We start from the raw sequence: 15,144 nt of genomic DNA on the forward strand, positions 1-15,144 counted from the left end.
CAATGAAACCTAAATCTCAATATTTTAAAATACTTTTTTTTCTTTTCTCAGTTTCTACAGATAAAGTGATTTGAAGTAACGAATGATGCCACAAAAGCAGAAAAGAGAAACTGTGACACCCCCCAGAAATGTGAAAGGAGGTTTCTTACTGGAGAGCAGCATCTTTGGTTCAATTTATTTTAAAAAAAAAAAAAACCCAAATAAATGAAATGGACAGTATTGTTCAATTTTAGAAATTCCATTTCTTCTATGTTTTAAGCTATATGATTGTCAAGTTTTTATGGTTTAGATTGTAAATGTGTTTTCCCCTTTGCTAATTATGTTGTGTTTTTTTAAGTCTTAAAAGTCTTAAAATGTGAAAGGACATTTATGAATGGTAAGGGAGACACTGTATACAAATGTATATTTGTAAAAGCTATTTTTATGATTAGCATGTTTTACTGTTGATCATATATAAAGTCAGGTGATATTGCAATTCTATGTTTAAAGCTTATCTCCAACAATGTCATGTAAGAAAAGATACATCGTAAGCTAGTTTTTATAATTTATTTTTAATTTATAGTTTAAAGTACTTCAGATCATAATGATAAAATACTTGAAAATGTTATATTTCTGCCCCCCCATAAGCACCATTTTTATTAATAAAGAATGCAGATACTTCAGTTGTGATTCCATAGCTAAAGGACTCTGTTGCTTTGACCTGTGATTAAATTGAGCATTCTCTACTCAACTGACATGATCCAGTCCTTACCCAATCCTTCAGTCTGGGTAGGAGATCCCATGGACAGATTTTAGTGCCAATACAGCTGAAAACTATATTGGCAAGGAAAAGATTGTCTTGTCTTTGGTTCTGAAAGTTTAAATAGTGCGTATATCACTTCATTTCATCTCCTATTACTAGGATCGCTCCATTCCCAAGCATTGCAAGTATTTTCCAGATGCTCTTTGCCGTTGTCATGTGCTGTGGAAATGGAAGAAACCATCTTCACAGACTGTAGGAGAACTCAGCATATAATTTCTTAATAAATACCGTTTCTTTTAAAACAAAGTTGGTGTGTCTCTTTCCTTTGGGGGTGCATTTAGTTTTTAATTTTTAGTTTTACTCTCTATGTCCCTGTAATGCCATACAATTAGCGCAATAATGAAAGTAGCATAACTTTACTAAAATGTGTATTCTATGTTTTATATGCCCACAATTTGCATGGAGTGACATATATTCTGGACCACATCAATTTGCTCTATAACACAAAGCAAGATAGCCCTCAATTCTTGACAGAAGTCACATTTTGGTTTATACTTCTAAAAGGCACATTTTTTTTTCATTCAACCGTAGAATTTTTAGAAAATATTTCAGGACAGGAAGCAAAACTACCTCGACAGAGGCATTTATGCTGTCAGACAAGTCTGCCGCTAAGGGCTCTATCTCCTCATGAAGAGCAGAGAGACAACATGTAATGTCACCAAGAATACTTAGTGGAATTAAGTCCTCCTTTTTCCAAAGAAACTAAAGAGAATCTAAAATCACCTTTGTATGTTTTCTTATTTTTCTATTTTATTTATGTAATTCATTCTTTTTCTTTATGTGTTTCCAGTAAAAGCTAATGAAAAATTATGCAATTCTACCCAGCAAAGGTTACCTAAAACTAAAATTGTGAAAGCAAAAAATTAAAAATTTGCACACGAGGACCTAGTGACTGAATCAGGAATGTACTTGCTTTTCGAAGCAATGTGAAAATCACAATGTGGTATACTATTTTCCATGGCCATGATGAGTATTTGAGAATTTGTGACTGCTGTCATTGAACTGTGAAGCTGAAAAGAACCTGTATAAAATCAGCAGAGTGATTTCTTGGTTTGCTGCCAAATAAATACATTTGTCTAGGATAGTCTGATGCTCTAGAAAGGAAATGTTGCAGGTACGGTGTATTAGGAAAATGCACATGTGGATATTTTTTCCCAACCTTCCATTTATCTGTCCTTAGTATTCAATAAACTGTGTAGCATTTATAACTGACATTATCATAAATTAAGAGTATTGTACTTTCCCAGATGTTCATTAACTATTCTCAAAGTAAAATGAATAATTAAAATATATAATTATTTGTTATTGGACTTAATTTTCTCCACAAAGGCCTGGCAGTATGAAATGCATTTTTCCCTTAACTCATTAACCAATCCTGGCTTCAGAATTCCTTTTGATGACAAAGATGGAATAAAATATATACCAGATTAACAAAGTACAGATTATATGGGATTATAATGCTTGAGGATTTAGTGTAATAATTTAAAAGGGAAATTTCAAGAGATGACAAAGGGAGTGTAGACTCTAACTCCAAATGACAACAGTTCCATTAAAAAAGAAATGCTAAGGGAAAGAGTTATTACTCACTGCATTCAACTCAAAAAAAAAAAAAAAATGTGGGAAAATAGGCCCACCACTTGTGAAGTTAGGTCAACTAGTCACTGGTGACAATGTGAAAGGGAAAGAACACATTTTGCTTGCATCTTTTAAACAAAAATTCAAAGCAGAAACACACAACAAGATAAATTGACATAGAAATAAAGCAGAAGATAAATAAGAAGGAAACTATTTTGAATGGGTTGAAGTGCAGAGAACAGAAATTACAAATGCAAATATCTACAGAGCCCTGATAAATATAAATGAAAGAAATAGGCATGAAGCCCCTTAGTAGACATTAAATACAACTGTGCTGATGAGGACAGGCTATCTCCCAGTTCCAGCTGGCTGCCTGATCCAGAAACATGGCCAATCCAAAAGACTGGCCAGGTGTCCTGATTTTTCAAGAGCAGGTAGACATCGAGAATTTTAAATGAAATAGAATTTTAAATAGAATTTTAATTCTATTTTTGTTTTGCGTTGTTTTGTTTTAATATGAATCTGATTGTTAAGGAAGCCATATCTATGATTTATATCCAGGATTTAGTAGTCGTAAAAGTTAAAAAAAAAAAGTTGCAATAGTGAAAAATAACAAATTCAGGATTATCTACGGTGAGAAAAAGAAGGGAGAATAGAAGGGGGGTATTGAATAACATCTGTGATATTTACTCTATTAGGAAACATTTTTGAATCAAACAGATATCAAATGTTAAAGTTAGATAAAACTCAGTTCCAAGTTATACTGGTGGGCTCATTATATTTTTTCTATGTTGTTTTTGTAGACTTCTAATGTTTCATAATAAAAGTAGTTATATCTCAATGTTTGTACATAAGTAGATATAGAGGTACATATATACTGATTGTATAGAGATGTGAGTATTATAAGTAGCATATATAGAGGCAGAGGTTTGGACCTTTGGATCATCAGAAGTCTGCAAGTTCATGATCTACGCCTTCTAGAGATGTGCAGATTCCTAGAAAAGAATATGATTTAGAGAAAGAAATATGCATTATTCTAATGTTTAAAAGCATTTTTGCAGAGGAGAAATTTATAAGTGAATATCCTATTTGTTATTGAAAAGGCTTCCTTTCAGCCCTTGAGATATTTAGAGTCACTCTAGGAGTCTAATTATGATTCCTGAAAGAATTTGGAGTACTGAGCATGCAAAATAGTCCCCATATTTATCTGGTTGCATCTGTAAGAATAAAGACAGTACCTTCTCTACTTTTACATCCTGCACATCTGTTACCTTATACATAACAGGTTATCTCTCCATAAATGTTTGGAAAGCAGGGTGTGTTCTAGGTTTATACCTTACTTTAAAAAGTTTAATAATTTCCTAAGCAACTATTATGTGCCAAGCTAACAGCTTTCTATGCACTGTCACTGATGCACACAGGAAAGCTGCAGGATAGATACTGTTAGCTCCAGTTTCCAAGGAAAGAGAGCAGATAATTTATTCATTCCATCATTTCTTATTAAGCACCAACTCTGTGCCAAGCATCGTTACTGGCTATATGCGGTCCAGCTATAAATAATAAAGACTAAAATTCCTGTCATTGAAAAGCTAATACTCTTCTAGGGGCTGACACAAAATAAGACAATTAACAACAAATGTAAAGTACTGCAAATGGTAATGGTGATGAACACAGAGGAAAAAGCAAAGCAGGGAAGAAAAAAGGGCAGGGAGGTTTTATATGGGTATTTGTATAGGCTGATCAGGGAAGACTCCTTGGTAATATGGCATTCAGGCAAAGATATGGAGGAGGTAAGGGGGTGAGTCATGTGTCCTGAGGGTGGGGACAGCAAGTAAATCCCTTGAGGTGGGAATGTACTTGGTGTGTTCAGAAACAACCAAGGAGAGCTGGGTAGCTGGACTGGAATAGACGAGGAAAAGAAAAATAAATGAGGCCACAGAAAAGCCAAGATTTCAGATTACGGAGCCTTAGCGGTGATTCAGAGTTCACTGGTTTTACGCTGCCTTAGATGGGAAAACAGCAGAAGGTTGTGAGCACAGGAATGGTAGGATCTAACTCAAAGATGAAAAGAATTTTTAAAAACTAAAAGAATTAAAAGATAAAAGAATTAAAAGAATTAATTTAAAAGCTGTTAAGTCCTGAGTAGACTATAAAGGAAGAAGAAATTCAAAAAAAAATCCCTGCAGGCTGAGAAACAACTATGTGTGTTTGGTCTGAGACCAGACTGAGAGAAACCTGCTCATTCACTCATCAAATATTTGTTGAGCCCTTATAATGTTCCGTGTGTTCTTGACAATGGGTATGTAGTGGTGAACATAGACACATTTTCTTTTCTCAAGGCCCTTAGTCTAGTTAACAATACTAGGAAATAGTTAAATAAAGATGGCAAGAATAAAAAAGTTTAAAAAGATACTGCAAATTAAAAAGAACACTGCATGCCTAAGTCCTTTTCTTTACATTTTAGAAAACTACCATGGTTCTCACATAAAAACTTGACCAAAAAAAATCCAAAAGCAAAATACAGATTATATTAATTAATATAGATGTATATATCATATATATAGTGTGTATATATGTATACATCATTAATATAGATGTATATATCATTAATATAGATGTAAAAATCTGAAATAAATCAAAATACTAACTAAAAATTTCAACAAAATACAGAATATTCCTGATGACCACGTAGGGCTTTATGACAAAAATTTACATACACACATGCATACACACCTATGCGTGTACACACATGCAAACACACACATGCAAATATGCATCTTAAAACAACGTTCTACTTCACAACTGAAAAAAATTACAATTTAACTTGCATTTAAAATAAGAATACTATTTAAACTAATATTTCTAATTCATTCTAGAAGAGAGAATTAGGACAATAAAGAAGAAAATGAATAGTGTGACCATTAGAAAAGATGAGAACATTTTTTTGTTTGGGTAGAATGTGATTATCAACCTTCATAGCCCAAGAAAGTATGAAGAAACCCTATCGGGCTTAATTATGAGTGTAAAAAAATTTAAGTATCCAACAAAATTCAAAACTTACACAGCTTTGTAATTCACAAATAATAACAGTGGAAATCTTCCACTTTATAATGTTAAAATACTTCAGAATAAAATTGATAAGAAAGGTACAAAGTTACATAGCACACACTGCAAAATTTTATTCATAGAATAAAAGGTATGAATATATGAATAGATACAAGATGTTCCTAGATGGTAAATTTGAAGTTATAAATAAACCAATTCTTTATACATTAATTCAATATACATTTTTCCCTAAGGCTCAAAGATCTCATCCATTCCTTTGGCTTTTAATGCCATTTTATATGCTAATGAGTCCCAAGAGTATACTTACAGTCCTGACCTCTCTTTTTGTACAGCTAACTTCTCATTGGACATTTTCACTTGGATGTCTTATGAGTCAAACTTAACTCTTGTTTTTCCACCTAAAGTGGATCCTATTTCTAGAGTACCATCTCTGTAAGGGACATGTTTGTCTATTTGTTTACTCAATCAAGAAACGTTAGGAGTCATCTCAGATTTCTTCTCTCTCACCTCCCATCTGCAGTCTACCACATTTTGTTGTATTTTGTGTTTCTACCTCCAAATATACCCTAAATCCCTCTACTTTTCTCAAATCCATCTCCAGTATTTCAGAAATCATCTCTTAATTTATCTCTTCCTTCTATTCTACCTGTAGCTGCAATCTAAATGTCATCTTTCAAAAATGTCAGTGTAAATTGTTATACCTTTATTTAAAAACTTAATATCGTCTCAATGCCATTAGAATAAATCCAAAGATCTTGTCATTGCCAATGAGGTTCTGATGTCTAGTTCTGCTGACCTCTCCTACCTCTTCTGTTTCTTCAATACATTGAGTTCTTTTGTACTTTAGGGATTTGCCTTTTTTTTTTTTTAAGATTTTATTTGTTTTTTGAGAAAGAGAGCATGAGAGGGGGAGGGCCAGGGGGAGAAGCAGACTGCCTACTGAGTAGAGAGTCTGGTTCTGTATGGAACTCAATCCTGGGAGTCCAGGATCATGACCTGAGCCGAAGGCAGTTGCTTAACCAACTAAACCACCCAACTGCCCTAGGACTTCGCCTTTGCTAATCCCCTGTCTAGAATGCTCTCCCTCCATCTCCTTGTAAGGGCACTGTGCACTCATTCACCAGTTTCCAGCTTAAGGGTAAATGCCCTTCTGAGGCTGGTCTCCCCATTCTTTGCCCTGACCCCATTATTCTTTATCAAAACACCTTGGTTGCATGTGTCATTGAACTTCCTGACTTGTAATTCTGTGCACCTATTTATTGTTGTACTGCCTGACTTCCAGACTAAACGACAGGTCTTAAGAAAACCAGCATATTAGTCTAGCTTTTCATCATCCAGCATGCAGCTCGTGCCTTACACTTAGGAGGAAAGCTATGATAATATCACGGAGCTTGTATTCTGATGGAACTCTTATTTATTCTAAATTCCACCTGGACCAATAAAAAATAAAATAAAAAACAAATACAGTTAATAATGAATAAAAGAATTTTGAAAGAAAGCAATTAAGGAGGGAGAACTTGCCATCATATAATAATTAAACCAGTGTTGGGGCACCTGGGTGGCTCAGCGGGTTAAAGCCTCTGCCTTCGGCTCAGGTCATGATCCTAGGGTCCTGGGATAGAGCCCCGCATCGGGCTCTGTGCTCATCAGGGAACCTGCTTCCCTTCCTCTCTCTCTGCCTGCCTCTCTGCCTACTTGTGATCTCTGTCTGTCAAATAAATAAATAAAATCTTTTTAAAAAAAATTAAACCAGTGTTAAGAAATCAAAGAACAAGAGAAGGAAAGAAAGAAAAAATGGCGAATAAATTGTTGACTAGGTCACCCTCCTTACATACAAGAACTTAATAGTTAACATAAGTGTTTATTATATTGATAAAAATGGAACAATATTTAATAAATATATCTGAGGCCATTATTTAGGCACTTTTAAAAATACATAAAATTTGGGGTGCTTGGGTGGCTCAGTTGGTTAAGTATCCAACTCTTGATTTCAGCTCAGGTCTTGATCTCAGGGTTGTGAGTTTAAGCCGTGCATCGGGCTCCACACTGGGCATGGAGACTACCTTAAATAAATAAATATAAGCAAATAGTTATTTATTTAAATAGTTATTTATTTATTTAACACCACTCCTTACACTACTCATCACAATAAAGATTTACTTCTAGAATGAATATTTTTAATCAGATTTTTGAAACTCACTGTTTAAGATCTTCACTGACACTATCTCTTCTCTGGATGGAAAAGAGCTTTCCATGCATAAAAGCAGAAAGAACTCACATGGAAAAGGTTTTATTACAAGAAAAATATTGAACATCTAGAAGTTAATAATTTCAAACAAGCCATAAGAACTTTTGAACATTAAAACTGATATTCTTAATTTAGAAAATGATAAAAATGATAAGAAACTTTAAACACATCAATAGATATCTGGGCAAATGGCATAAATAGACAATTCACAAAACCTGACAATCAGTCTTCTCTTGAACATCAGTCAGCTGCAGGCAGGGACCTTGTTTCAGTTCACCTAAGCACTGACTCCTTCTGGAAGAGCATACGGCCTTGATAATGAGGTTTTTGGCTCAGGAACCCGAGGAGTTGGATATTTGTCAAGATAACCTTACAGGAAAGTTGTTAGTATGATTCTTTAGCAGTGGTAATATAATTCTGAGTATAACAGAAACTAGTGAAATGATCATTGTGATTCTTTCTCACGTTTGGAAAAACCTCATAATCATCAGTCCCACAGAAGATGAGGATTAATGCAAAAGTTGCATGGAGATACATAGCATCTGCTCCTCCCTGTAGAGCCATCTCTTTTCTGATAAATTCTGCATCCTTGGCCAGACTGGGACTTTATAGCAATGTGTTTGTGTCGTCTCTTCTGACTAACCCATAATACAATTATATAATTATTATATATAATAATGTTGGACTCCTAGAGGGGTCTATAGGTAAGATTAGTCCTATGAAAGATTCACTTGCCTTGACTACTTTGGTCATAAATAAAATGCCAAATAACCTGAAATCTGCCCATAATATACGTTCTAAATATGATCCTGTCTATAAGTCTTTCCCTATGCCCCGGTAATTCAATACATAGCTCCTTTTCAGGTTGCAGATGAAAGCTTTTGGAAGAAAGCCCTCTATGGGATTTCACAGTTTTCTGATCCCTTGCCATATTGCATTACCACTATTTGAGCCAGACTAATTTTAAAAGTTTAGAAAGAAGTCCCATTTAAAGCCACTCATCCCTCTCAACTTCACTTCTCTCTGATCGTCTCCAAACAAACAAACAAGAGCATCTCTCTAAGATTAGCTTTGCTGTCAATTTTCTGTTTTCCAGTGAAAGAATCTTTAAAGAAAAAATCCTCTCTGGAGTCATAATTTTTCTTTATGCATTGTGTTCTGTTTATGTTATTTTTAGATATCATTAAAAATCTAGTTTTAGCCTTACATTTGGGAGAGAGTATTATTAACTTTTTAATGATTTTTGTTTGTTAGGCTCTAAAGCTGAAAGCATCTATTCTTTATAGACAAATAGAGAAAAATATGTAGCCATTGTCACTGTCTTACATTTTATCCTAAGTCTATGTAGAAGACTGGCTTTCTTTTTGGCTTTCCTGAATTATATTTTTACTTATGCATTAAATTCCTTCTTGACAACTGTAGGATTCAAAGCAATTCAAATGAGATTAGCTCATTGTGGTTAATATAAAAAGCTTTATCTTTTAAAAGTGTCAAAACTATTATCAGAAACTCCCAGAAACCAAATGCATTTTTACTGACCTTTATTACATTCTCTTTTACCTTGCTCAACTAACTGGTAATGGAGTGCAAGTTACTCAGTCTGACATTAAAAAAAAGGCCCTTTATCATTTCAGTACATTTTCAATTTATTAATCTGCAACCTTCTCCATTAAATAGTATAAAAATCATTGTCATCTAAAGCTCTCTGATGCAGAGATATGATCGCATCACTCTCCTGCTCAAAAAAAAAAAATTACATTTTAAAACCGGCATGGTTTATCCCTACCTAAATACTCAATCCAGCATTTACAGCCCAAAGTAATCTGAAATCAACATACACATCCAATTTCTCTTTTCCTATCTCCTTCCAAGTAGGCAAAATATTGATAGCAAAAACAAACACACAGTCTCTCTTTCTCACAGTAGAATTGAACAAATACTTGAAACTATTCATGTAATAATATCCATTATGACTTACATACTACTCTGGTTAGAAAATCTCTTTTCTGTTCTGGGAGCTTCCAATGCTTAGATTCCCACCCACCCACCCCAGACTTATATTTAATAAAACTATGTCTGTTACATATGCTTTTCTATGCACTCCATTTCATTAGGATTTGGGATGAGCAATGTTTATAATTGTTTATTCATTCACTCATTCATTCAATACACATTTCCTGAGTGCTTCCTGTTGACACAAATGCTCGCAAGACAAAAAAAATTCTCTGTTTTTAAGAATTTATAATCTGAGGAGGTTGACAGAAACATAAACTAATGAGTAAAATCCCTGGTGATACTTTACCCCTATGGCTGCACTAGCAGAGCACTCCTTCACTGTAAGGGATGAGGAACCCACACAAACCAGACATGAATCACCAAAAGAGAAAATGGCACACACCTTGGCTCCCCAAGGATCAGCAGTCATATATGGGCTTGTGTGTGTACTTACTGATTTATAACAGGTCCAGGGATGCTGTTTCAAGAGTCCTATTCTCATTCCCATTCTCTTCCTTTATATCTAGTTTAAACACAAACTGTATATGTACTTCACTTGAGGTGCTGATGAAGGTTGCCTTTCACACTTAATTCTAACCACTCAGTAGAAATCCAGACCCAATGAATAAAACATGGTTTATCAAAAATCTCTCGATAATCTCAATGCTATAGTTGTCAAAAATGTTTCTGACATGAAATTGTGTCAAATTCGAGATTTATTATCAATGTCACTAGTAAAGCTCAGTCATCATATACAATGAACTAGATTAAACACTCATTTTACTACATAATCAACAAAAGTTGACTCCTTACAAAACTTTGGATAGCTATGAAATATTAAAGTTCCTTTTTCTCATATGCCCATAGGATTGTCATTTTTATGTTTTATATGTAACTTAAATTGAGCAAGGATGTTTCTTTATTTTTTTCTCAATAAGCATTTATTGAACAATTGTTGCATATAGATCTCTACCTAATGGAAGAATACTAAAAGGTTATTCAAAGCAGAATTCAAGTTATAGTCTCAAGCAAAAATAAAATAAGGACTTTTTCCAATTAGGTTTCTAGGAAAAGGGCTTTTCTTTCTACGCCTAAGAAGTAAAAGAGCTAAGGATATAAATGTTTGATAACTTGAAATAAATCTGTCAGGAAAGAATTCCAGCTGCAACCTTAAATCAAAAAAGTAGCCAAAAAGGAGATGAACCAGTCTGAATCCTCATTCCTGAAAAACCCAGATTTATTACAGAAGACCTCACAACTGGGAAGGCCTCAAGATAGCTCAGTTATATAATGTTCAACTCATTTTTGTTACCTCTCAGGATTCCTGAATGACAATTTTAGCCAGTGTTAGGGAACAATGAAGTGAAACGTCTTTTAACTCCTTGGAAGATTCCACAGTGGGTCAAGTAATTTAAATACAGTAGTCTGCAAGGCCCTGATTGAGGAGTGGGTCTACATGTGAAGCAAAATGGTAAGTATTTATTTTTAGTGGATTAATAACAGGAATCATTGCACAAAATGCCCTGTTTTCCTTCCTTGCAACTGCCTCAGGACAAGCTATAAACCTTCGATCGGCATATATTTGGAAACAGTGACTGGGTGCTTTCTTTTGGTTATTTGTTCAAAGAAGTACCTTCTCTGGCCCACATATACCGACACATGTGTGAGAATGTAAAACTGAAAGATCTGAAAAGGCACATATTTTCGTAGAATCTGTACTAATATACGAAGTCAGGATAGGAAGACAAATTCAATAGTAGGAATTCTGAAAAAGTGAGGGAACAAAGCAGCCTGTTATTACCCCTCTTCCACACAACTCTCACCTTTCCCGGGGACAGTCCCCAGGGAGCTCTACTTAACCGTTCAAAAGAAGTGTGTGTGATCAGGAGAAAGTTATTCCATTCTTTATACTTTTTGAAACATCTTGCCAAGGAGGCTGATGTCAGCATAGCATTCTTCTTATTCAGAGAAAGCCCTTAGGTTAGCTGGGGGCATGAGTCAAATTATAGCCAAAGACAAACTCAGTGAGCAAAGGGAAGGGCCCCTTTTGTGTTTGAAGCTTCATAGAATCTTCCATGTTAGAAAGCTGCTGTAGGTCATTCAGAAACCACAAACATAAGCTGTATGGCATATTACCCATGCCAAGAGTACAGACCGTATGTACATTTGAAGCCAAATGGAGACAGCAACATGTAAGCCCAAGTACATGCGCATGCCTCCTCTACTCCCTGCTCCCTCTCTCACTGAACTTATCTAAGGTTTTCTATACAGCTCTTTTTTTTTTTAAGATTTTTTTATTTATTTGACAGAGAGAGAGGAGGAGCACAAGCAGGGGGAGCAGCAGGCAGAAGGAGAAGCAGGCTCCCTACAGAGCAAGGAGCCCAATGCAAGACTCAATCCCAGGACACCAGGATCATGACCTCAGCCCAAGGCAGATGCTTAACCAACTGAGCCACCCAGGCATACCTGATCTACACGTGTTCTGCCTGGTTTGTCTACTACTTTGAGGAAGAGAAGGGGAGAGAAATCCCACTTGTGAGACATTTGTAAGACCAGCTGTGTTAAATACTTATATTTAAATATGGCAGGAAAACCTTTGTACTGGGCTCAGTATTTGAGAATTGAAAATTAGTTTTCAGCTGCTAAGAAGAAATATGGACTCAAGGACAGCAAAAAAATATGTTCAGTTATAAAATAAAATCCTATTTTTCACCTCTGAGATGTCTAGTCTGTCAAAACCACAAACATTATGATAGTAAAATCTAATTTGTCCACTTTGTATACAAGAAAAATGAAGTAATTGTCAGAGAAGATTCAATCAGTCCAGTCTCTGATATAGAAAGTACTTCTAAGAGTTATTTTAGGTCAGATTTCTTGAAACTGTCCAACAATTCAGTAAGAAAGAAAAAAATTAAAGGAAATGAAAATTATTCTTCCAAACAATACAGGTATTACAACATAATTGTATGTAACAACTTAAAAATACTATGTAACAGTTCTAATATTAATTTCCAAGTATTTCTATGCTAAGTTATTGGTAAAAATAATTTGTACTCAAATATTCATTCATTCTATTCATTATTTCATTCAATGTATTATTATGAAGCACCAAGAATTTCAGGCACTGATGCTCTAGACTGTCTTCACCTGCAAGGATTCTGTGGTCTGATAGGGAAATAGATATGTATACACATATGCAGTAATGTAATGATTCAATAGTGAATGAGATATAGTAGTAGTACAAGCTAGGTTTGGCTTGGGACAGTTAGAGAAGACTAGCCAGGCAGAAAAGAGAGGCCTGGAGCCATGATAATGACCTTTGGTCAAGAAAGAAATAAATTGTACCAGCTTGTAATTAAAATATGCTGTTTAAAATGAATAGACTTCTGGGACACATGGGTGGCTCAGTTGGTTAGCTTCTGACTTTGGCTCAGGTCATGATCCAAGTGTACTGAAATAGAGCCCCTGTTAGGCTTCCCACTCAGTGAGGAGTCTGCTTCTCCCTCTGCATCTGCCCTTCCTTCTGGTCATGCTCTCTCTCAATAAATAAACAAAATCTTTTTTTAAAAAAAGAAATGAAATGAATAGACTTCTGCTTCTAGCAAGTTAACAGGGATTGGAACTAAAAATCTGACAAATTACATGAAACAACAGCTTTCAAGCCATTGGATATGGCTAAGTGAAGCACAGTAATCCCCAAGACACAGGAAACAAATGAGGTGAGTCCTACAGTTGCCTCACCTTACTGTGTGGAGATAGTTTCTAGGTGGTGGCTGTTGGGTGGGACCCAGGCAAAACCCTGAGTTAGTGTACTTTAATTGAAGACATAGAGCTAGACAGTCAGGAAAACCAAGATGATTTTTTACAGAACAATGTACAGAACAAGGAAGAGCCACACAGAACAAGAACTCCAGAGATCATCAGAGTTCTTCCATAAGTACTGAGTTGAGTGCTGATCAGCACTTGCATATGAGGGAACTACTTGAATTTGAAGAAGAACCACCCACAAAGGGAACGGAGGAATCCATGAGGAATCCATGAGGCCCTGGACTCTTGTTCTTTGGGAGGTTTTTGATCACTGTTTTAATCTCATCACTAGATATTGGTCTATTCATGTTGTCAATTTCTTCCTGTTTATCTTAGAAGTTTTAGGTTTCCGGGAATGCATCCATTTCTTCTAGGTTGCTTAACATATTAATATTAATATATTATATATTATAGATTTTATGTATGTTATATAGTGTATTATTGTATATAATATATAACATGTATTAATATAATATAATATTAACATATTGGCATATAGCTGTAGATAATGTCTGATTATATTTTCTATTTCCTTGGTATTAGCCGTGATCTCTCTCTTTTCACTCATAATTTTATTAATTTGGGTCCTTTCTCTTTTCTTTTGGATAAGTCTGGCCTGTGGTTTATCGATCTTATTAGTTCTTTCAGAGAACAAGTTTCTAGTTTTGTTGATGTGTTTTGCTTCATTTTGGGTTTCTAATTCATTGATCTCTGCCCTAATCTTAATTAGTTCTCTTCTGGTGCATGGGTTAGGCTCCATTTGTTGTTGATTCTCCAGTTCTTTAAGGTATAAGGAGAGTTTGTGTATTTGGGATTTTTCTATTTTTTTTGAGTGAGGCTTGGATAGCTATGTATTTCCCCCTTTGGACGGTCTTTGCCTTACCCCATAGGTTTTGGACCAATGTGTTGTCATTCTCATTGGTTTCCATGAATTGTTTAAGATCTTCTTTGATTTCCTGGTTGACCCAAACATTTTTGGGCAGGATGGTCTTTAGCATCCAAGTGTTTGAATTTCTTCCAAACTTTTTCCTGTGATTGAGTTCTAGTTTCAAAGAACTGTGGCCTGCGTATATGCAGGGAATGATCTTAATCTTTAGATATTGGTTGACACCTGATCTGTGATCCAGTATGCAGTCTATTATGGAGAAAGTTCCATGTGCAGTCTAGAAGAATGAGTATTCTGTTGTTTTAGGGTAGAATGTTCTGTATCTATGATACAGATCTATGAGATCTATCTGGTCCACTGTGTCATTCAAAGCTTTTATTTCTTTGTTGGTTTTCTGCTTAGATGGTCTGTATATGCTGAGAGTGGAGGGTTGAGGTCTCCCACAATTAATGTATTATTATCAATATGTCTCTTTATTTTGGTTAACAGTTAGGCTTATGTAGTTAGTTGCTCCTATGCTGGGTGCATAGATATTTACAATTGTTAGATATTCTTGTTGGATGGGCCCTTTAAGAATGATATAGTGTCCTTCTCTATCTCTAACTACAGTCTTTAGATTAAAATCTAATTCATCTGATATGAGAATTGCTACCCCAGCTTGCTTTCTTTTGCAGTCTGTTGGCATGAAAAATGGTTCTCCATCCCCTCACTTTCAGTCTGGATGTATTTTTAGGTTCAAAATAAGTCTCTTGTAGACAGCATATG

At 35.0% G+C, this 15,144-nt stretch overlaps 1 protein-coding gene across 1 annotated transcript in view; it reads left to right on the forward strand.

The window, feature by feature from the left end:
• Positions 1 to 180, forward strand: part of RALYL (RALY RNA binding protein like) — a 691,528-nt gene extending 691,348 nt beyond the window's left edge. The window contains 1 exon segment of the mRNA XM_032316060.1: positions 52 to 180. Within this exon segment, the coding sequence (XP_032171951.1) occupies positions 52 to 69 (18 nt within the window). The 3' untranslated portion in view covers positions 70 to 180.
• The last annotated feature ends 14,964 nt before the right edge of the window (positions 181 to 15,144 follow it).

Source organism: Mustela erminea, chromosome 16, assembly GCF_009829155.1.
Source record: "Mustela erminea isolate mMusErm1 chromosome 16, mMusErm1.Pri, whole genome shotgun sequence".
Classification (NCBI taxonomy): Eukaryota; Metazoa; Chordata; class Mammalia; order Carnivora; family Mustelidae; genus Mustela; species Mustela erminea.